Source organism: Parus major, chromosome 13 (genome assembly GCF_001522545.3).
Source record: "Parus major isolate Abel chromosome 13, Parus_major1.1, whole genome shotgun sequence".
Lineage (NCBI taxonomy): Eukaryota > Metazoa > Chordata > Aves > Passeriformes > Paridae > Parus > Parus major.
This window is the reverse complement of record NC_031782.1, coordinates 4,577,794-4,598,186: the sequence shown is the minus strand read 5'-3', so window position 1 is coordinate 4,598,186 and position 20,393 is coordinate 4,577,794. Positions and strand designations below refer to the sequence as shown.

The following is a 20,393-nucleotide window of genomic DNA, read 5'->3' as shown; positions in this document are numbered from 1 at the left end:
TACATTAAAAACTTTTTTTTAATGAAAAAAAATTACATTAAAACCAGCAAGGATTAGCCTGAATTAGTCTTTAATATTAATTTAAAAGTCCTTACAGACAAGCATCTTTTATGATTAGGAGTCTTAAGGCGGGCCCACAAACTCCATAAGAGCATAGGAAGTTGAAATCAGATGATTTTGGAGATCCCACACATGTCTAATTCTGACCCCAGTAGAGGCTGATTACATAAAATTGCAGAAAGCAGAAATTGCAGAAGATGTTTCCTGAGAGCCAGTCCAGAGACCAGATCAGACTTCCTCCAGCTCCTCTCATGGGCTGGAGCCTGCAGCAGCAACATGCTCAGCTGGGCAGAAGGAAAGCAACATCTGCAGCAGGGGCAGAGACTTTGGGTTAGTAATTGTTATTAATAGTCAAATGCAAAAATACAGTCTGATGCCAGCAGGTCCTTTCTGGTTTCAGTACCTTCTTCCACAAAGCTACACACAATGTGAAGACAGAAAATGGCAGAGCTGGTTTTGTCCATCACTTTTCCTGTCCCTGGGATCAGTGATCACCCAATTTCTGTGTTCCTACTCTTCAGTCAGCCATGAATTCACCTTCAATTTCAGCCTTTTCAGCCTGCTGCAACAGAGATCCCAGAAGAACAGAGATCACCAGTGAAAATACAAAGCACCCCAAGGTCACCTGTCCCAGTTTGTTTTCCATTGCTTCCTTTCTTAGCAGGATGAACCTTTCCTGTGTAAAACAGTGAAAGTAAGAAGACTTTCAGAAGCTGTGAAAATAGGCCTCAGAAAAGAAAAAACAGAGAACTTACAGCTAGCTGCAGCTGCAAAGCCTGAAAGTAAAGAAGATACAATAATACAATATGCAAGGACATTAAACAATAGTTGAGGTTTTAGGCTTGGTCAAGATAGAACTTAAGACTGCAGAAAAATATGCTTACCAAGATAATAGAAGGTTAATAATATAAGCTTAATAATAGAGTATTATGTACTGTAAACAGAAAGCAAACAAACAAGCATTGTTTGAAGAAGGAGTACGTATACCTTTAGTGATTGAATAGAACAATTGTCTGTGAGCTTTAGCAAATGCCATTGGCTGAAAAACTTTTAAAATGTTCTATAACAAAGAGATCAGCTGCTCATGGCAGACATGAGCTTGTGCCATCTCCTGTGGCACAAGTTTGGTGCCCAAAACAAAAGGTTGTGACACATCACCCAGCAGTCCTGTCCCGCTTGTGAGAAAAACCTCCAACATTTCCCTCCTTTGTGAGTCTTTGCATGAACACTCATCTGCAAGACCTCACCTGAGCCAGGTGTGACCCCTGGGGTAACCACTGCCCTCCCCAGCCAGCCCGAGCCCTCCCACCTCCACCAGCTGGGACAAGGAGGGACAACTTCTCCACTGACCCCAGCTCCCCCTAAAGCACAACCAGATCCTATCCCAGCTGCTAACATAAATACTCACTGATTTTATTATTGTGCCTTTATGCCTCAGTGCATTGTTGAAATCGTTTTGGAGTTTAAAATTACCTCAGTGGTAGAAAGTTTGTGGTGCATCTGTTTTTCCTGTGGCAGCAATGATTTGACCAAAATTTGGTAAGAGTTGGGGTCTCTCCTGCCTGTGCTGCTTTTCAGCTCTTTCTCCAGCCTCTGTTTAAAATGTGTTCTTAAAAACAACTGAGGACAATTATTCTTCCATTTACAGATGATTTGGGTGTGTTGTGTCTCTCCCTCAGCAACTCATACTCACAGGACTGACTCCATTTATTTGAAGTAAATCAAAGTTTAGTTTTGCAGAGAATAAAAGCTGAGGCACATCACTAACTGAGGAGCAATAGAGGAAAGGCACTTGGCCACAGATATTTCCCATTTATGAGGTAAAATCCATCAAACAAATTCAACATTCTTAAGAATTAAGAGTTGATATCTAGAGATGTGTGAAGGCAAGGCCAACTTCCAGCCAATATTTTGTGGAATGCCCATGATTTCTCTGCAAGCTAAGAAAAGAATTTCATTATTTTTAAAAAGGTAGGTGGGAAGGTTGCTCAGATTTTCCACCCCAAGGGCTTCTCAGGGTAAAGATATGCCCGAGGAGAAAACCACAGAAAAACAGTGATGTACTTTGCCAAAAAACATCACACTTAATCATAATTCTCTGCACACAAGCTGTGACTGTTCTGTCCACTGATGTGCTGATGCTGTAGGCTTCAAGGATATCCCCTCGGGGCTGAGCAGCCATAGCTCCTCCAGATTTAAATCCAGGTGGACAGGCATTAGTATATTGCATTACTGAGCTGTTACCAGAACAGGCCATCCCTGATTTCAATGGAAATACAACTCAGTGTGTATTAAATTACTAATAATACCAAGATTGGCCCTGTGACATCTTTGTCACACAGCTCTGAGATTGCTTCTGCCCTCTGATGGCACAGACTCTGTGGAAGGTGGCAGATAGAATCCACAGTGAACACAATTGTGCCCTTCTGGCACTTCCTCTTTTTTTTTTTTTTTCCAGCAAGGAAGCGAGAATTCGAAGCAGATAATAAATACAATCATAACTTTCTTTAGGAAATGGAAGTTCCACTAATGCCAGTTTTGGTTTCTGTCTCTGGAACAGGCTGAAAAAGATTTTAATTAAAAGAGTAGCTTTTATTTGTTTTATTATTAGGATGTGAATAATGCTTCAGTAGTGCAGTCACGTTCAGCTGCTGAACAGAGGGAGCAGCCAACATTTTGCAAACTTTTTACTGTCCCAGCAATGACAAAGGCAGCCATGCATCCAGTCCTTAGTCCATGATATAAACATTTTCCTCTGCATGACTCTCATCTTCCAGGGCAGTATGGCTCCCCACACCTTGTGGCCTCTGAAATACAACAAAGCTGCACAAAAGAGTAAAAACCATGGTGTTAAACAGACAATAAAACCACATAGGAACAGATCAACCAGCTCACTAGAAAATGCAAAATACGCTTAAACATGTGATCATGACTGATGATGAATCATCTTTCCACTTATGAGACAATTCACACCTGAGATTAGCAAGCTCCCTAATGCTATGACATGCTAAGCTATGACAGTGACATTTACTTTTGCTTATTAAGTAACAAGAAGTAGAAGGAGTTGTTAGTTTCTTTTATATTTCTTTTCTGTTAACTTGAGGTTAAAAAATAAAGCCCAAGTATGTGATGGAATGGTCAGCACACTGACATTTATTTTTCTGCAACCTCACTTGTCCTATTAGCAAAAGCAGGAACAGAAAACTTACCCTGCAGAACCACCCATCTTCTTTGTGTTGTAAAAATATTCTAAGGACCATCCATAATGAAAATAAAGAAAAAAACAATAATTTAAACAAATCATTTTGTTTAAACAATTAGAAGAAAAGTAGTGGGTTCCAAGATAAATTAAAGTGTAAAAAACTAAATAAGGGAACTTCAAATGTTTTCAGGATAGGAAATTCCCATTGTGAGCAGCCACAGCTCAGAGGTTTCCAGGGATCTCAGCTCCCTGCTCTGAAGTGGGAGACGTGGCATCAGCCACAGCTGTGACTGCACAAACCTGAGCAATCCTTGAGTAACTGCCTATGAGAAGTACTTACGTTTAGTGAGGAACAGAGCCAAAATCAGGATGAGCAGAAGTGCTGCACACGAGCCAACCCCAATGTACAGCCCACGTTCTGGGTGCTGCTGACTGGGCAGCGATACAGACGTGTTCTGTCAAACACAAGCCAAGGAGCATTAGTGGAACTGACAGCAACAAGTCCATGCAATACCCAAAGAACTTCTGTGTCTTTTACAACTCTGCAGGAAAAGTACACCTGAGACCAAAAGCTTAATTTGAGAAACAGGTCCAGTTTCAAGCAGAATCTCCACAACAATTGTGTGAACCGTGCTGTTAAACACAGTCTTTGAGATTTTCAGGAGACCTGAAGTTATAACAAATGCCATTTATTCAGGTTTAATGATATTTGGTGAATTTTTTTAATGAGTTAAGATGTCTCCTGATGTCACTGCAGGACTCAGCAGGACACACAGAGCTGCCTGTTTGACCCCCACTGTGCTCTCAGGTGGCCCAAGTTCCACTCTTGCCTACATCCTACCATACCTGCAGGTTTGTAGTCCCATCCAAGCAGTCTGAGAGTCCTGAGCAGGGAGTAGAGGCCTGAAAGGAAATACAGATGTTGCTAAAGCTCTTCCTCCTCAAGAGGGAAGTACTTTATGCATGCTAAGCAGGGTCTTTTTCCCCCCCTCTCTCATAATGAGCACATAAGCAGTCTTTATAACCACTAAAAACACAGACTACAAAACAATACTCTGTTGCAATCAGACAAAAGCAGTGGAAGTGACCTGTAGGGATGACCCAGTAACCTCTCAGGCCCATCCACTCTGTCTAGGTGTGCTACAGCAAGGTTGATGCTTACAGTCTGAGGAACTTCTGAAGCAGAAACCGATGGCCAGGTCCTTGTGGTAGTAAAGGAGGATTCACTGGTGCTGTCAGGAGCTGAGCAAAGGCAAGACAAACACATCACTTGCACAGAGAACTGCTCTGCCTCGAGAGAAGAATTTGTACTCCTGACTTGGGACCCCAAACTTCTGTGTGTATCAGAAGACAGTGAACTGGGCTCTGCATATCATAAGAAGTTGGTGCCTTCAGAGGGCAGCACAAAACTCTGAATATTGAAGTTTCTGCTGTTCTTTTCAGAGCTTTGAACTCTTTCTTTAGAAATACTTGGCTCTTGCTGTTATCTCAGCACTGGGAAGGAGTTACCAGTCAGTTCTGGAGCCAAGAAGCAGTGATCATAGGATCATAAAACAGATTGTGTTAAAAGGGATCTTAAAGACCATATCATTGCAATCCCCTGCTGTGGGATCCACTTCTTCCACGTCTTCCACTACACCTGGTTTCTCAATGCCCCATCCAACCTGGCCTTGAAGCAAAAAATGATGCATCAAGCAAACTTAGGTTATCAGTTGAAAACTGATGAAGCTCAAGGCCTTGAAGCAGCACATGATGCAGAGTCACAGAAAGCAGGTGATACTTTTAAAGCCTCAGGCAGCTATACAGTAAACAGACTGAACAAAATGTGATATTTTTGCATAAGGACCTGCAGCACATTTTGAGGTAATTTCCCAGAGCACAGCTGTTTGCAACATTTAAAGTTAAAAGCTACAAATTTCTGTCTTATCTATCATCACTCTCAGTTTCTCCCTGTGTTGTCAGATGACATAAAAAACCTCCTGAAAACAAAATCTCCTGTTCACTCTATGCCAACCCCAGCTGGTGGCTTTTATGTTTGAAATTGCTACCCTTATCTCAGAAGCTCTAATTTGAAGAGGACAGGATCATCAGCTTCCACTGGAGATTCTGGAGTATTTCTAAATCAGAGCCACATGGCCACCTGCCTTTTTCAATCTCCCTCTGTGTGAACATGCATACACTACCTTGTATTCTGAAAACTTCAAACACTGTTCCACCATCAGCTAAAGAGGAGGTCACAGGGATAAGAAAACCCCTGAGTTCTAAGATTGGAACCAATGTTACTTGCAACTAGAATAGAAACTGTCTGAGAAAGTTTTCACTTCTCCTTCCAAAAAGGAAATGCAACTGTAGTAACACTAATTTGGAGCTGCTTAGCTGGAAACATCCAAGATAAGGAAGAAATACAAATGGCATCCCTGATTCTTTTTTTTCAGAATCCAGAGAATAATCCATTGCTACACCATGAGGTTTCTCTTGTGTAGTGGAAATTAAAGTTGTCTTTTTCAGACTGGAAAAGATGCAGCTGAATGGGTTCATGATAGAAGTTTATTCTCTTGTGAGGGGAATGTAGAAAACAAGTGAGGAATAGCTGAGCACTGTCTCTTTCCCTGCAGTGAGGGACCTCACATCATTAGATGTGCACAGAGGCCGTGGGCAGCCTCTGGGACACACCTTAAACCAGGGTGGAAGAATAATTTGGCACTGTATCACAAAATTAATGTCATTTTTCTACCATCCTCCTTAATCATCTGCTGCTGACTGCTACAGGAGGCAGAAGCCTTAATTGGATGCTCTTTTGAACTAGTCCAGTAAAACAGTTCTGATTAAACAGTTGTGTTTTTCCATCAATGGGATGCATTTCTAGAAGATGAGGTTAGATTTTATACCACAAAAAAAACCCAACAAACCAAAACAACTGTCAAATAAAGGCAAACCTTGCAGCACCACTAAAACATCTACTTAAGCATCACATCTGGAAGCAGCTTCCTCCCAAATATACATGTTCCTTCTGTTAGACTCTGTATAATATCAAGCAAAATTTAAATCCAAGTTCTGATCTTTGGTAATATCTAATAAATTTTAGCCAAGACATTTCTATCATCTATCATCATATTTTTTTTCCTTCCTAAGATTCCCCATTTACAATATGGCTTGTATATGCTGTTAACACCCAGAAAAAGTTACCTGAGGTCTGTTCAGAGGTGTAAGTGTGAGGACTTGCAGTAGAGATCGTTGCTGATGTTAAAAAAATAAAACAAAATCAACACATAATTAACCTATTGGGTATTTGTTTAGTGAGAAAGAGACAGTGTTTCCATAATAAAAATTTTCTAGCAAAGCAGAAGTACATTTGTCAGCCACTTGTTCTATATAGTGTCACAAGCAAGGGAAAAATGAAAAATCAAAGGAAGAACTGATAAAAAGCTTCCCTATACCAATTTTGCATTCCTGGGCTTTCATCTAGAATCAAGCAGGGAAAATCAAACACAGCTTTCAATGACAAAGGTGCAGCAATAAAATTTTGGATAAATACTTTATGCTGCCCTTTCTTTCAAATGTTTCAGTGTTTCTACGAACACTCCACGAAAGCATCATGTCCTTTTTTAATTGCAGTGGCTGCAGTGGGATAACAACATTGCCCAAGGCAGCTGAACTGAGGTACCACTAACAGCAGATGTGCAAGGTCCTCAGGATCAGTCTCATGGATGATTGCAGAAATCATTTCCACCACAAGCTTTGAAGTCCAGAGCCAGGAGCAGATCCACCACAACAGTACTCACAAGAGCACTCCTCTGCACTCACCTTTCCTTACCACAACTTTGTGATTAATTAATTGATCATTGAACCAGCCTGGGAGCTCCACACGGCAGCAATAGATCCCAGAGTCTGCTTCCCTGGCGCTCACGATCGTCAGGGACACGTCCCCGCTCTGCAGGTCCCCTTTCAACTGGTACCTGCTGCTGTGCTGCTCTGTCACCCTCCAGCCATCTGTCCAGATAATGGGCCGGGAGCACTTGGAGCTGGGGCACCTGTCCCGACCCCAGCACATGGATGTGATGCCATTTCTGTCCCGCACACTGTAGTGGCAGGGCACAGTGACGTCCTGACCAACCTCTCCTATCACAACTAATTCCGATACTGTGGGGCCTGTGGACAAAAAGAGAAACAGTTATTGGCAACGGAGCAAGTGGAAACTTCTTGTGCATCTTGCATGTCCTGAAACCTCCTGTCTCTCAAAGAACAGCAGGCTTTGCTGGATCAGATTTTGCACAAGCAGATGTGTCCTGGCAGGACTGGTGCAGTGAGGGATAATGATCTGGCCAGAGACACATCCAAGGAAAGAACATTTTCTGCAGCCTCTGCAGGTAGGCAATGAAGTGAAGAGACTCTGTGGCTTCTCTTGAGCCAGGTGCAGTCCCTTGACTCTTAACTTTTTCCTTTGTGTACATTTAATCCAAGCCACACACACAGGGGAACAGTGAGACATTGACTTCTCTCAAAACCACTGTGGGGAACTCTTCCACCCTTTCAGTTAACTAAACTGCAGGTTTCATCAGAATGATCACCACTGAATGAATTTCCTTTTCTCTTGCTTCAAAGCAGATTTTGCCCATTCTTATCAGAAGAAATTTTCCAGGGCTTTTCTGAGGAATATTATACATATTCTTTTTTTTTTTTCCACTACCTTATTCTCTCTTCTAAGTCTTGCACAGTTTCTAACTTGTTAGCTTCCCCATAAGTTTGTCACATTTCCAGGAGGCAGTGTCACGCTGCTCAGGTCAAGACAGTGAACGCTAATGCCCAGTAGCCCATTCACGACAGCAAGAAAGCTGTTTTCCCAGTCCAGCTTAGATATTTTCCTAGCTTATTACATTTAAAAATAAACTTGCACACAGAGAATTGGCCACAACAACACACTAAAAACCAGTCTCTGAAACCAGCTTATTTAATATGAAAAGGAAGCTCAAAATAAAACTCATCAAAAAAGGTTTTATAAAGAACTACATGAAGTATCTTTAATATCCCTTTTCTTTCTACTGAAGTTATCTTACCACCAAGTTTTTAATGTCTGTCTGTCTTTATTAGTATCACTTTGCAACCTGTTGTTTTCATTCTTATTGCCCTTAACAATCTAGGACTGCTCCCTCAGGATTTAAAAAAGAAAAATTATTCATTTGTCCCAGTAGTATTTCATATGGCTAAAAATACCAGAAGCCACAGTTGATCTTTTCCCTGTCTACCTAAGCATTCATCTTCACAAAGCCTGCCAAAGTGAAATGTCCTTGTTTCACATCTTCTCTGAAATAATTTAAAGTCCTCTGCACAAATCATCATTATCTAAAAAACCCCACTAATAAGATGAGCAGCCAGCAGAAGAAGCAGCATCTTTAAAATCACCATGCCCTCAGCATGTTTGTTTTCCATTAGAACTCTATTGAGCCACTGTGATGAAGTTCCATTTTAACCCAGAGAACTTGCAGCTTCCTGCTGCAAGATAAAATTTCTCTTTGCTACCCTCAGAATCCCTGGTGCATGTCACCTCCACCCACCTCCATCCAGCTGTTCCTGCCCCCTCAGTTACCTGTGAATATCACCAGGAGAACCCAGTTCAGGCAGATGTAAGACAACATTCTGGCTGAAGGTGACGAACAATGCTCCCGTTTGCCCTTCTCATTCACCAAAAATTATCTTCTTTTTGTACTTCTGCGTTTCCTTCTTAGCACATCATCTCCAGACAGAGCTGTGGGCACCTCTCAGTCCAATCTGGATTGTTTTGCTGAGGCTGGGCTGTTGGGCTGTGTCCTGCAGTGCAGCCAAGCTGCACTGAGTTCCTGCTGCCAGGGCTTTGACTGAGAGGTGACAACACTTCACAGCACCACAGAATCTTCTTCTTGTTTTTTCCAGATCTCTTTGATGACTGTAAGTGAAACTTGACAGCAGCACTGAGCTGACACGACTACCAGCCATTCACTGCCCCAGACTGTTTCCCACACCTGCTTTTGTCACAGCAGACAGTGCCTGGATAAAAGATTACATAGTATGTAGCAGACTGTAGTAAGTGGAAAGGGCTTGGCCAAGTAACAGATTTGTAGGATTCAAGCTTTTCATCGTAAGTTTCAGGTTCTAATACTTAGAAGCAACTCAGAGCATCTTCTGGCAAATTTTTTTTGGCAGCAATAGTTTGGTAGTTTTGGAAAATTGTTACACAGTTGAGCCTAATGGAGTGCCAGTCTTTTTTCAAATTTAAAAATTCCTTATACATCTGGGTTTTTGCAATATAACATAAAACAATAGAGTTGGAAGAGTAGTGTGGAAACTGACTCAAGGCTCACTGTGACAAAATGCTGAAATACAGCTTGTGAGAAATGCTGTTCCCTGGCCACTCTCCTCGAGGATACCTTGCCTTTTTAATTGTTGGGGCTAGAACTGCACCTGTGATCAAGGGCCAAGAAATATTCTTTGCTGAAGCAGCTGAACTACCTCACAGTGTTTTATACAGATGAAATAAAGTACTATGAGTTATTTATGTGGAAGATGCTAGAATTGGAACCTTGTCTTGCATGACTATCTTATAGGAGTAGAGAGGCATCAAACTGATAGGTTTTTTAAGTGAAAATCAGGAAAACCAAGAGCTGAGAGACAAACTGGCAACACACTCGAAGGAAAGAAGAGATAGAAAGAGGAATGAAGGGTGATTTTTGCATGCTGCAGCTGGAAGCAGAACTCCTTAAGAAAGGGCTTCCTCTCAGCTCCTGTGGTTTTCTGAGGAACAGGAAACTGCAGGGAGCTGCTAGAGGAACAAATCTGATAATTACCAGCAGGATCCTGAAACTGCTCTGCAAAAATGGGAAAGGCAGGGCAGGCTGGCTCTGCCAGGATCCCAAGAAAGCCTTTCTGGTCATACAATAAAAGGATATGAGAGCTACATGACAACAGTTAACCCACTTGCTTCAGATTTCACCTCAAACACAGCCCATAAGGAATTCCTTGATGTAATCTGAGTTTCTGTGAGCCTGTTTTCTAAGTTGCTGTGTGTTGTCTGTGTGAAAAATAAGCACCATTTCTGTAGGAATTTTTTTCTGGACTCAAGAGCATACAGAATTATAGAATAGCATACCCAAAACAAACAGGAAGTGACAAATGAAAGTACAACAGGAAAAGCCAACTTTAATCTGTGCCTACCAACTGACATGATACATTTAGCAAAAAACTAGACTTTTTCACTTCTACCAGAAAAACACAGGTCACAAAACATTAAAACATTTTCATCTGCCCAGTCACTCACAACCTCCAACAGGTGCACAACAAATGCTTTGTCTGCTTGTACAACAGCAAAACAAAATACGTGTATCCTCAAAATCCCTTCTGTCTCTCACTGTGGTGCTTTAACAAAACCAGGTGATTGCTTCATGTCATTTCATCAATAATGCTGCACATTGCTGCATCTTTGTCCAAAACCTGATCTCTCTTGCCACCAGAACGCTCCCTCTGCTTTTCGCTCTGTCCAGCACAGTTGCTGCCGTCATCAGCATCCATGGGCTCCACGTTCACTCTCAGTCCCCCCTCTGCATGAGGCAGATCATCAGGCAGGGAAGCCAGGCAATTCTGGATCATCTCCACGACTCGCTCCAGGTGCTTCTGAAACCGCTCAGCCGTCTCCAGGCGCTGGCGTTTCTGCACCTCCATCATGACCCTCAGCGTCTCCCTGGCTTGGTGAGGCCGATACTCATTTATAAGGTGATGCACGTGGACAAAAAGTAGTTTCAAGTCTTCCAGTTTCTCCTCTCGCTTTATACTCCCTGGACTCCTTATCAAGATGTCCAAGAGGTCCAGAAAGTTGACCAGGATAGACATATTAAGTTTCCTTAACTCCTTCTTGTGATCAAACTGCATAGGATGCAGCCGTTCAATACCCTGGCTCTCCAGGGGCCGGATGATCAGATCATCACACTGGAACTGATTCCCAAACATCATGTAGCTGTCCTTCACAGGCGGCGGTGGCTTTGGAGCCAGGCCTTTACGGATATTTTCATCAGTATATTCTTTGATATATTGCATTGGAGGCGGAGGAAGGGCACTCACTTGCTGAGGTTCAGCCATTTTTACCAGACAAAATACCTAGGGAATGACCCAAGAAACAAATGTCAAGAATTTGTGTCAGGTTAGAATACAGACATAAACAAAGACAAAATATGGGAAGTGGATGTGAGAAAATGAGCCAGAAGAGACAAATCCGTGTGCAGAATACAGGAAACTCCTGGCAAATCCACATCACCTTTTCACCAAGGTATACTTATAGCAAGATTAACTGTACTAGAAGCACGCAGAACACTCATTTCCCCAAATATAAAAGACCAGCCTATAAACTGGGCAGCCAAAGGGAGAGGAGTGACCTCCTTCCCTAGATGGGGCCTGGTGGGCAAACCCCCCCAGAATCATAGAATAGCCTGAGCTGGAAGGGATTCATAAGGATCAACTCCAGGCCTCACACAGGACACCCCAACAATCCCCTCCATGCCTGAGAGCTTGTCCCAAAAGCTTCTTGAACTCTTTCAGGCCTCGGGTTATGACCAAAGAGAGCTTGGGGAACCTGTTCGGTGTCCGACTACCTTCTGGTGGAAACTTTTCCTAATATCCACCGAATCTCCCCGGCACAGTTCCAGTCGTTCCCCCGGGCCCTGTCACTGGTCACAGAGGGCAGAGATCGGCGCTGCCCCTCGGGGAGAAGCTGCAGCCCGCGGTGAGGTCGGCTCTCAGTCTGCTCTTCTCCAGGCTCACCAGAACAAGTGACCTCAGCCGCTCCTCGTGCGGCCTCCCCTCTTCACCCGCGCCCCACGAGAGAAACCAGGCAGGGCCCACATCCGGCACCTTGCTCTGCGCCGGGCTCGGCCCAAACCCCGCGGAAGGAGCTCGCAAGTGATGGAGAGAGAAAAGCCGGAACCACGACCCGGCGGAAGACACGAACTCGCCCAAACGCCTCACCGACCTCCCACCCTCACCTGCCCGCTCCGCCCGCCGCACTCCCTCAGCACCGCCGCCGCTTCCGCCCGGCCGCTCCTGCTCTCGCTTCCTATTGGCTCGCGACCTCGCGGTGCCGCGCTCTGATTGGCTACTGGGCAGAGCAGTCAGGCGCTCCTCCACTCAGCTCGCTGGGGGCGGGTCCAGGCGTGGGGATCAGTTTCCGTCATGGGGGTGCAGGCTCTGAGGGGCTATCCCGTCCTGGGGCTGCCGGGAGCCCTCAGCGTTCTGTGACCCCTCAGGGTTCTGGGGCCTCTCAGTGTTCTGTGACCCCTCAGGGTTCTGAGGCCCCTCACAGTGCGGGGCTCCCTCGCCACAGCCGCTGCTGAGGCGGCAGGAGCTGCCGGGGCGGGAGGGACCAGCCTGGCGTCTCTCACTGCTCTGGAACAGCCGGAACGGGGCTGCGTCAGGGCGGCCCCGCTGCTGGGAGTCACAGAATCACAGAAATCACAGAAATCACAGAAATCACAGAATCAATTAGGTTGGAAAAGACCTCTGAAGTCCCCCTGGGAAGTTTTTGCAGCCTTCCTGCAGCAGAATCCACTAAATCTGACCATAAATCTGTGTCAAAAGGTTGGGCTCCGTTCCTTTCCTTAACGTTTTCTTCAGGGAGGAGTTGAATTTAACACCGTGGATTTCAGTTTTTCACCGGGTCACGTAGAGCTGGGCTTGCTGGGTCGCTTCTGCAGGATTTTCTCCCTGGAATGGCCAACAGGGAAGGATTTTTCGACTCTTGGCCGTTTCTGTGCCGTTGCAGCAGATGGCAGCAATGGCCTTGGTGACAGGGACCCATCCCCACACACGCAGTGTCATTTACAGATTCACTCTTCCAGATCGATCATTCACTAAAAAAAATTCAGTCGAATGATAATTACTTGGGATCCTGTTAATTATTTCTAAAAACATGCAAAGAAGGTCCAGAATCGTTAGGTTTATTTGATGAGAAAACCTGAAATGATGCACAGATTTTCTGAATGTTCATATGTTCCAAATTAAACTACACTTTACAATTTACAATGAGTTGAATATTTAAATATTCCAAACTGAACTACACTTTACAATTTACAGTGAGTACAAGCCTGGCTGCAAAATAGGCTGATTTATTTTCATTTGTGAGCAATTCGCTGAATTCAGAGAAGGATGCTGCAACTAAAACGTTTCTGCTTTGGAAAAGGAGGTCTCATTGCTTCACCCTACTCCTGATTCCTGATCCCTCTCTCCTTTCTTCACCCCCTGCTCATTCAGCCCCTGTACTGGCTGTGCAGCCTTTCTTGTCACTGCTTGTGCCGTCACCATCGGACACTGGATTGCAAAGCAAACTGATGCAGCCCCAAACCCCATAAAAACATTGCTGCAGTTTTCCTTGGTTAAGTTTCCAGCTTTTCTAGTGACTAAACACGCTGTGCTGTGTGCCGTGTGAGCATCAGGGAGAGCTTTTGAGAGAGGAGAGTGCACAGGGAGAAGGAAAGGAGGAGGTTGGTGACACAGGGTGAGGAACTGTACTCCCCATTTCTGTGACAGAAAGCTCTTATCTTGTTTCAAACCATTTTGTTACATCATACTCTGAAAGACAGGCAAGGAATAAAAATCATTGCCTCCAGAAATGTGTGAGATAACACCAGTGTAGTAGGAGGTACCAACACACCTTTGGTTTTATTGGACTTTCCAGACTTTGATTTCACATTCTTTTTACAGGAGCTGAGCTTGATTCTCTAGTGCCTTGCACGCAGTGAACCATGCAGCAAGGATGTAAAATGCTGTGACTTCAAACAGGAGCAGGCAGTGAGAGCCAAGCTCTTGTTTTTTGCTTGATCTCTGTGATCTCCTTGTCTCATTTTCTGTATGTGGCCAATTTCTGTATGGTGGCCAAGACAGAGGGGATATAAGGTCAGTCTTGTTCTTGGTGGCAGGGCTGGTTCTAAGAAGACCCATGAATGACCCTTTCCAGCCCATGGGGAGCTGCTGACACTTCTCCTTACAGTGGTTCAAAATGAGAAAGTAAGAATGATGGGGAATGTCAAGTGTAGCACTCCACAGTTTGCTTTCTGCTCCATTCCAGCTCTTTATTGAAATAAGGCCACTATCCAGTACAAACCTAAAACTGATAATGAAGCACAATTCCTACATCATCTCCAACTTGTGGGAATAAACTTGGACACCCCTTCAGCAGATGGTGAAGTAGTACCATGATATTCTCTGCCTCAAAGACTCAACATCTTAATTTACAGCTTTGGTTAAGTTTATTTTCATTTTCTTCATAACTAATTTTATGCAAATTGGCATGTTTCAGTAGCAGGCACTCCAGTTCTATTAATTCAGCAGCAGTGTGTACAGTGTGTGCCATTGCAGTATGCTGTTATTTTAGCAGAACTGGAATCCAAACATTGTACAAGCACAGTAAATATAAACCCCATTTTCAAGCACACTCTTAGAAAAGCACTGCTTTCTTCTGTGCTACAACAGATTTCTTTCATTTTTTGCTGGTATTGCACTCTAGATAGATAGATAGATAGATAGATAGATAGATAGATAGATAGATAGATAGATAGATAGATAGATAGATAGATAGATGTGTGTTTTTCTCATGCTGTCTGAAAAACAACCCCAAAGTCAAACAGTTCCAGTCTCTTGCTGGGTGTAAGTTAGAGTTGTATCTTATAGCCTGGTTAAGCAATGAGCTCAGGAATTTCCTTTTTTGGTGATTGTTACAGGCTTTGTTGCAGGAGATACCAGGGAGGAGGGCAAGAGAAAAGGAGCCTGTTGGGGGTGAAGGAGACTTAACCAAGCTTTATGTCTCCATCTGCTGTGGTTAATTCCCATCTCTCTGTCTCCTGCTGTGGCTTTGGGAGTTAATAAATTTGCAGTGCAGTGCTGTGCAGCCTTTTCTTCCTGACTCCTCAGATTAAAATATCAGCTGCAGCCTATTGGCACACCTGCTAATGTAGGAAAGGAGTTTAAATGTTCTCATCATGTGAAAACTGGAGCACAACAGAGTGCAGTGCACGTGACAGCTGAACTGTTTCCTGCTCTACAGCCTGTTATCAAACAGATCCAGAGCTTAAAACAGAGCTTTCATGGTTATTTAGCAATAAAACAGGTATCTCATTACTGTTAGGAAACTGATAGAGCCCAAAATCCATGTTTTGATGGAATCACCCAGCACTCCTTCCTATGTCCATAGTCATAGTATTGTCTCTGGAAGCAGCCCCCCAACCTGATTTTTAAGCCAGACATTAATGCTGGGTGTTTTCTTGCTCACATGGCTGTTGTAACTGCTTATTCAAACATGTGAATGAACAAAAAAGTGCATCTGCATGGCATGAAGAAGTAATTCCTGTCCACCCATCAGTGACCTGGGTATGGCAAACTTGTCATTCTGCCAGGGAAAACCCTGGGATCTGCAGCACGTTTTGCCAGCAGTACAAGTCCCACCTTTGTCTTCAGAGGGAGACAGACAGGAACAATGATAGCCAGGCGCTAATAAAAGGAGCTGGAGCAAAATCCCAGTTTGGGTACGACCTCCATGAAACAAGGTTTTCCTTTCTGCATTTTTGCCTGAGAGAGAACAGCTGAGGAAAGGATTAATTGTCCCTTCATCACAGAAGAGCCTGTCCTAACCCTGTGCATGTTCTCCAGTGTAAAATGTGTTCTCTATGTTACTGCCAGTCCTGGGAGTTATTCACTTTACAAATGATGGATAATTCACTACATCCTCCCAGCAGATGCTCAGAACAAGGCATCCGCTTTCCCAGGGCTCCCAGACAGTTCACAGGAGAATCTTGCTCTGCTTCTACAACTCCCTGGGTCACTGGGAGCAGTGTGAGGGGATTCAAAGGTGCAGTTGTAAGACCTCAAGGAAAGCTGGATGCATCTGGCTCGTAAAGACCAGGCTAATTCTTCCCTTTTTCTGCAGCTTTCTGTCTTGTGCTTTGGGTCTACTGGAGCCATATTTATTGGGGTGATAATGAATTGTCAAAGAAGCAAGACAGCTGAGTAACCTAAATATGACTTTCTCACACTCTGAGCTAAGTAGAAAAATGGGTTGAATTATGGAAGTTTAGAAGTCGAGTAATAATCATCATATTGAGCAGCTGGTGTAAAGGAAGAGTTGGCACCCAGGCAGTAAAATTGACCCAAATATTGCACATGATAGAAGGATATAGGTCAGTTTATGAGAGTGAAGAGAGACCTGCAGCCTTCCGGACTGTTGTTTTTTATAGAAACAAAAACTACCTATATTTAACTTCATAAATTTCTCTGCCGCCTTCAGGACATAAACCTTGGTCTCGGAGCAGGATGTGCGGGTGGGGAGATTTTCACAGTCTGCAGTAATCAAAGTGAGAGCTGCATAATCTGGGTAAAACCCCTATGAAAAAAATCCAATCCATAAAATTACATTTTTTTTAAAAATCAGAAATAGAGCAATTTGCAAGACGTAGCAAGGAAAGGACAAAGGTGATTGAAAGAAATAAAGGAGTCCACTGAGGCCACAGTTGATAAGAAGAACTTTATCTGCAACCTCTACTTGCCCAGCACAGAGGAATATTTAGAGCACACAACAGCTCAAACTTCAGTCTTAGTAATTTAAAATATTTCAGATTTTCCTGCCTATGGACAGAAAAGTGTCAAAGGGTACATGGCAACAAGCTTTATAAAAGCACTGAAGAAGAGAAGATGTAGGATACCTAAAAAATTCATCACCTCTCATCATGAAGTTTAGTCTTACAGTGGTTTTAAGATATTCTGTTATATTTAATTATTTTCTAAAGGATACAAAATTTCTCTACTTTGCAATATAAAGTGTTGCCAAAATTCTTGAAAGGAGTGTTCAGTGTAAAATGGTACCTACAAGGTCAGAGCCCTTTCAGGAAGGCTTTGTAGTTTGTGTCTAGAGCTCTGCAGAGACACTCACATATTCCAGCTCTGCAACCAACTTGGTCCTGGGCAAGTGGTGCATTTATATATATATATATTTATTTATATTTATATATATCCTACTCAACTGTAGAAAGGTCTTGAAACACTTCAATGCCTGAGGCTTTCTTTAAGAGGGTTATAACCCTTATTCACCCAGATGGATAATGCCAAATTATTTATGTCTTGAAAGGAATGAAGAATGCTAGTTAAAAATTGGTCAAGAAATAATGGTATTTGAAATTCAACTACACTTAAACAGATTACTCCCTCCTAAATGTACAATTAAATATAAATACAATTCTTAAACCTTATGTTTTTTGTTTATACATGTCAACCTGGCTGTACATTATATAGCCTTAGTATTCCTTTTTGGTTTTGGCTTGCTACACTCAAGTATTTGTGTGTTTGCACACATGGGATTTAGAATTAAAGTGAAAAAAAAAAAAGAAGGGGTACATCTGAGGCAAGAGTGATACAAAGATAGATCAGCCACTGCTTTCCTCCCCAGATCAGCAGAGTTATCAGCTGATAAAGATATTGCCAAACAGCACTAGTTAGCAACTCTCACTGAAACCAACACCCATGTTTATATGAAATCTGCATTTATATCAAATCCCATGTTGAACAAAATCTGGCTGTGTTGACTTGTTTCCTTCCTCAGGGTCATTCATATTTTCCCTGTTTACTCTCTTAGCTGGCCCACCTTCACTTTAAACCATGGCAAACTCACAGTGGCTGATCTCGCCTGCTAAATCCTGCTAGTTCTTATATTCCAGGCTAAGATCTGCAATCATTTTCTTGCAGTTATTTTCGTATTTCCTTGTGCATCTTTCTGCATGTGTTGTATCAAACCTGTATTCTCAGTTTCTCCTTGTTTCTCTCTTCCCCATTTTACCTGGCCCCTCGCAGCCCCTTCCATGTCAGACCTGGTGTCACATCATTGTCACGGTGTCACATCATGCCATGTTTACACCAATGCAGTGCAGTTGCCAAGCCCCTTATCTGTGTATTTGATCAAATTGCTCCCCTCTCCGTGTCCCTCTGAGAACTCATCTCCTATCTCATGAACAAATCGAGCTGCCAGTCACTATGTTCAAAGAATTTCTTAGCTCTCCCCCCACTACTCACCACCTTGGTTAATCTTCTCTTCTCCCACATCCTCCATCTCCAGCAGCACCTCTCCTCTCAGAGGTTTCCGTGCTGGCTTCTCAACTCTCTGCTGTCCTGCGCTCCTTCTGTAGAGCCGCAATGTCACACCCTTGTATTGCTATTTGTATTCAATTTTCTGATAAGACAACGTGTACATCTCTGCCAGCAAACTGCAAACCGCTTTGGCCCAAGCTACAAAGATTTTTCACCAAGTCCTTAATTACACACTTCAGTTAGTGTGGAGAGGAGGCTAGAAAGAGTCCTAAACAAGTGTTACTAGCTAAAAATGCAATGCCGTTAAAAATTATCATTATAAACCCAACTGTACTGACTCAAATTAAGTGAAATATTTGTTGATGAAGGTCCAAGCCTTTATAGGGGTAATTCACTGTTGCAGGTGCAGTGAAATCCAAAAGTTTATCAGGGCAGTCTACTGCACATTTTTTAGTTCATTAATTACAAGAAAGGATCTTGGAGCATAATCTAAACCAGCAAATTCTCAAGCAAAAAGAAATTTATGAGCACACAAAAGTGATCCTATATTTTGGAGGTGCAAGGTCTGGAATTTATCCAAATTGCTGCTTACACAGGGCTCAGTTCCAAAAAACTCACACCAAACTCTGCATATTTTGTACCCGTGTGTTGCGTGAGGTAGACTGGCTTGTAGAAAAACTGGGAAATTTGGCCTGAGCATTTATCCTAATCTACAAATAGGTATGAAATCCCCCTTCTCAGCAGTGATGCTTTTTTTAGGAGATCACACACTTGATCACTTACCACAAGAGTTCCTCAGTACACAGTCACTCTACCAAGAAATGAAGTACAGGCTTACTAGACTTCAGCATGACAAATGTTACAATATCTGCTGTATCTTGTCTTCAGCAAGACCACCATATTTATTTTTATAATTTATTTTTATTTTTATATGTGTATATATACACATATAGGCATCAGCTGCACAACATCTTCCATTTGTCCTTGGTTGTCCTTGTTTCTGTCCTGAGGTACTGCATTGTCTTAAGCAAAGTGTCTACAAATCTGTACATTAAGTCCTATATTTAAATAGTATTTTTATGGCAAATGCACGTTCTTAACTAGCACTGAACAAAATTGTTAAAGAACACTTGATGATCCCTGGAGCCTCCTGCCTAAAAAATGTAAAGCAAGGAAGAGATATGACACTTCATATTTTAGGAGGGATAAACAGTTATTTTCTGCGGTTCCTAAACTGCCCTAAAACAAATCCGAGCCTTCACTTTTTTTTCAATTCTGATATTTGTTCTGATTTTTTTTTCCCTTATGAACTGTATTTAAAATAAATCTAATATCTTTTGAGCTTGCAAACACTCTAAAATGCATTGGCAATATGGAGCTGCCTTCTTATACCCTAATTCTGCATAACTCAGCACCAATAAATGATTTACACTGGAATGATTTTCAGAAAAATCAAATTAATGAAAATACTTTTTTTATCTTGCTGTTTACCCATGTTCCACCAGACTGCATCTCTCCAAGCCCCAGTACCATCAGCAATATAATCATTCATCAATAATACAAAAAATACACAAAATATGAAAAATTAAGGAGCAGAGAAAGACGAATTACATTTGTTTTAAAATAGAACAGTGCTGTTGTACTGACTGCATTAGACACATCATTATTTTTTTATAATTCTATATTAAGCCTGGTGCTGACTGTCCTGAACAGTGCTCTGGAGGCCTGAGGAAACCAGATGTGTTTGTTTGGGTGTTTGTGCCCATTTCACTGCTGGTGACATTGGTCTTGATGGCATCCACAGAGGGCCTGTTGTGCCTGTGCCTCCTGCAGCATCCAGCCACAACCTCACCAGATACACCTGAGACAGTCAGTAATCTCTAAGAAAAAGTAGCCATTGATTATTAATTAATTATTGGTTATTGTATCTGTCAGTTTAAATATCTGCCAACTGCAAATAGTTATCATTCCTTATACAAGTATATCTTGGATATCATTTGTCTTTGCTTACACAGTAGGAATTTTCATGTCATCACAGAATCATTAAGGC

General features: G+C 42.6%; 2 protein-coding genes across 6 annotated transcripts; both read right to left on the bottom strand.

The window, feature by feature from the left end:
• Nucleotides 1-48: 48 nt before the first annotated feature.
• On the bottom strand, nt 49-10,318 carry LOC107210763 (hepatitis A virus cellular receptor 1 homolog). 2 transcript variants are annotated; one of them, XM_015641998.3, is made up of 9 exons: nt 8,847-10,318; nt 7,067-7,411; nt 6,449-6,499; nt 4,425-4,504; nt 4,109-4,165; nt 3,603-3,717; nt 3,270-3,309; nt 464-2,883; nt 49-366 (listed from the first exon to the last, which is right to left on the bottom strand). In XM_015641998.3, the coding sequence occupies exons 1-8, from the start codon at nt 8,893-8,895 to the stop codon at nt 2,790-2,792; spliced, it is 831 nt and encodes a 276-aa protein (XP_015497484.1). In that variant the 5' UTR covers nt 8,896-10,318; the 3' UTR covers nt 49-366; nt 464-2,789. The 2 variants fall into 2 exon arrangements, with proteins under 2 accessions (XP_015497484.1, XP_015497485.1); XM_015641999.3 differs by lacking the exon at nt 6,449-6,499.
• Nucleotides 10,319-10,412: 94 nt separating this feature from the next.
• MED7 (mediator complex subunit 7) lies at nt 10,413-12,332 on the bottom strand. Of its 4 annotated transcripts, none has more exons than XM_015642002.2 (2): nt 12,265-12,332; nt 10,413-11,383 (listed from the first exon to the last, which is right to left on the bottom strand). In XM_015642002.2, the coding sequence occupies exon 2, from the start codon at nt 11,363-11,365 to the stop codon at nt 10,673-10,675; it is 693 nt and encodes a 230-aa protein (XP_015497488.1). In that variant the 5' UTR covers nt 11,366-11,383; nt 12,265-12,332; the 3' UTR covers nt 10,413-10,672. The 4 variants fall into 4 exon arrangements, with proteins under 4 accessions (XP_015497488.1, XP_015497487.1, XP_015497489.1 ...); XM_015642001.3 differs by lacking the exon at nt 12,265-12,332 and adding an exon at nt 11,875-12,252; XM_015642003.3 differs by lacking the exon at nt 12,265-12,332 and adding an exon at nt 12,044-12,252.
• Nucleotides 12,333-20,393: the final 8,061 nt, after the last annotated feature.

Excerpts from the sequence above, each read along its gene's own strand:
- LOC107210763 (XM_015641998.3), bottom strand. The coding sequence starts at position 8,895 with ATGTTGTCTTACATCTGCCTGAACTGGGTTCTCCTGGTGATATTCACA. Across the intron at positions 6,500-7,066 it reads CAAAGTTGTGGTAAGGAAAG|CAACGATCTCTACTGCAAGT; the intron begins GTGAGTGCAGAG and ends TTTTAACATCAG. Across the intron at positions 2,884-3,269 it reads AAGATGGGTGGTTCTGCAGG|CTTTGTTGTATTTCAGAGGC; the intron begins GTAAGTTTTCTG and ends TCTTTTGTGCAG.
- MED7 (XM_015642002.2), bottom strand. The coding sequence starts at position 11,365 with ATGGCTGAACCTCAGCAAGTGAGTGCCCTTCCTCCGCCTCCAATGCAA.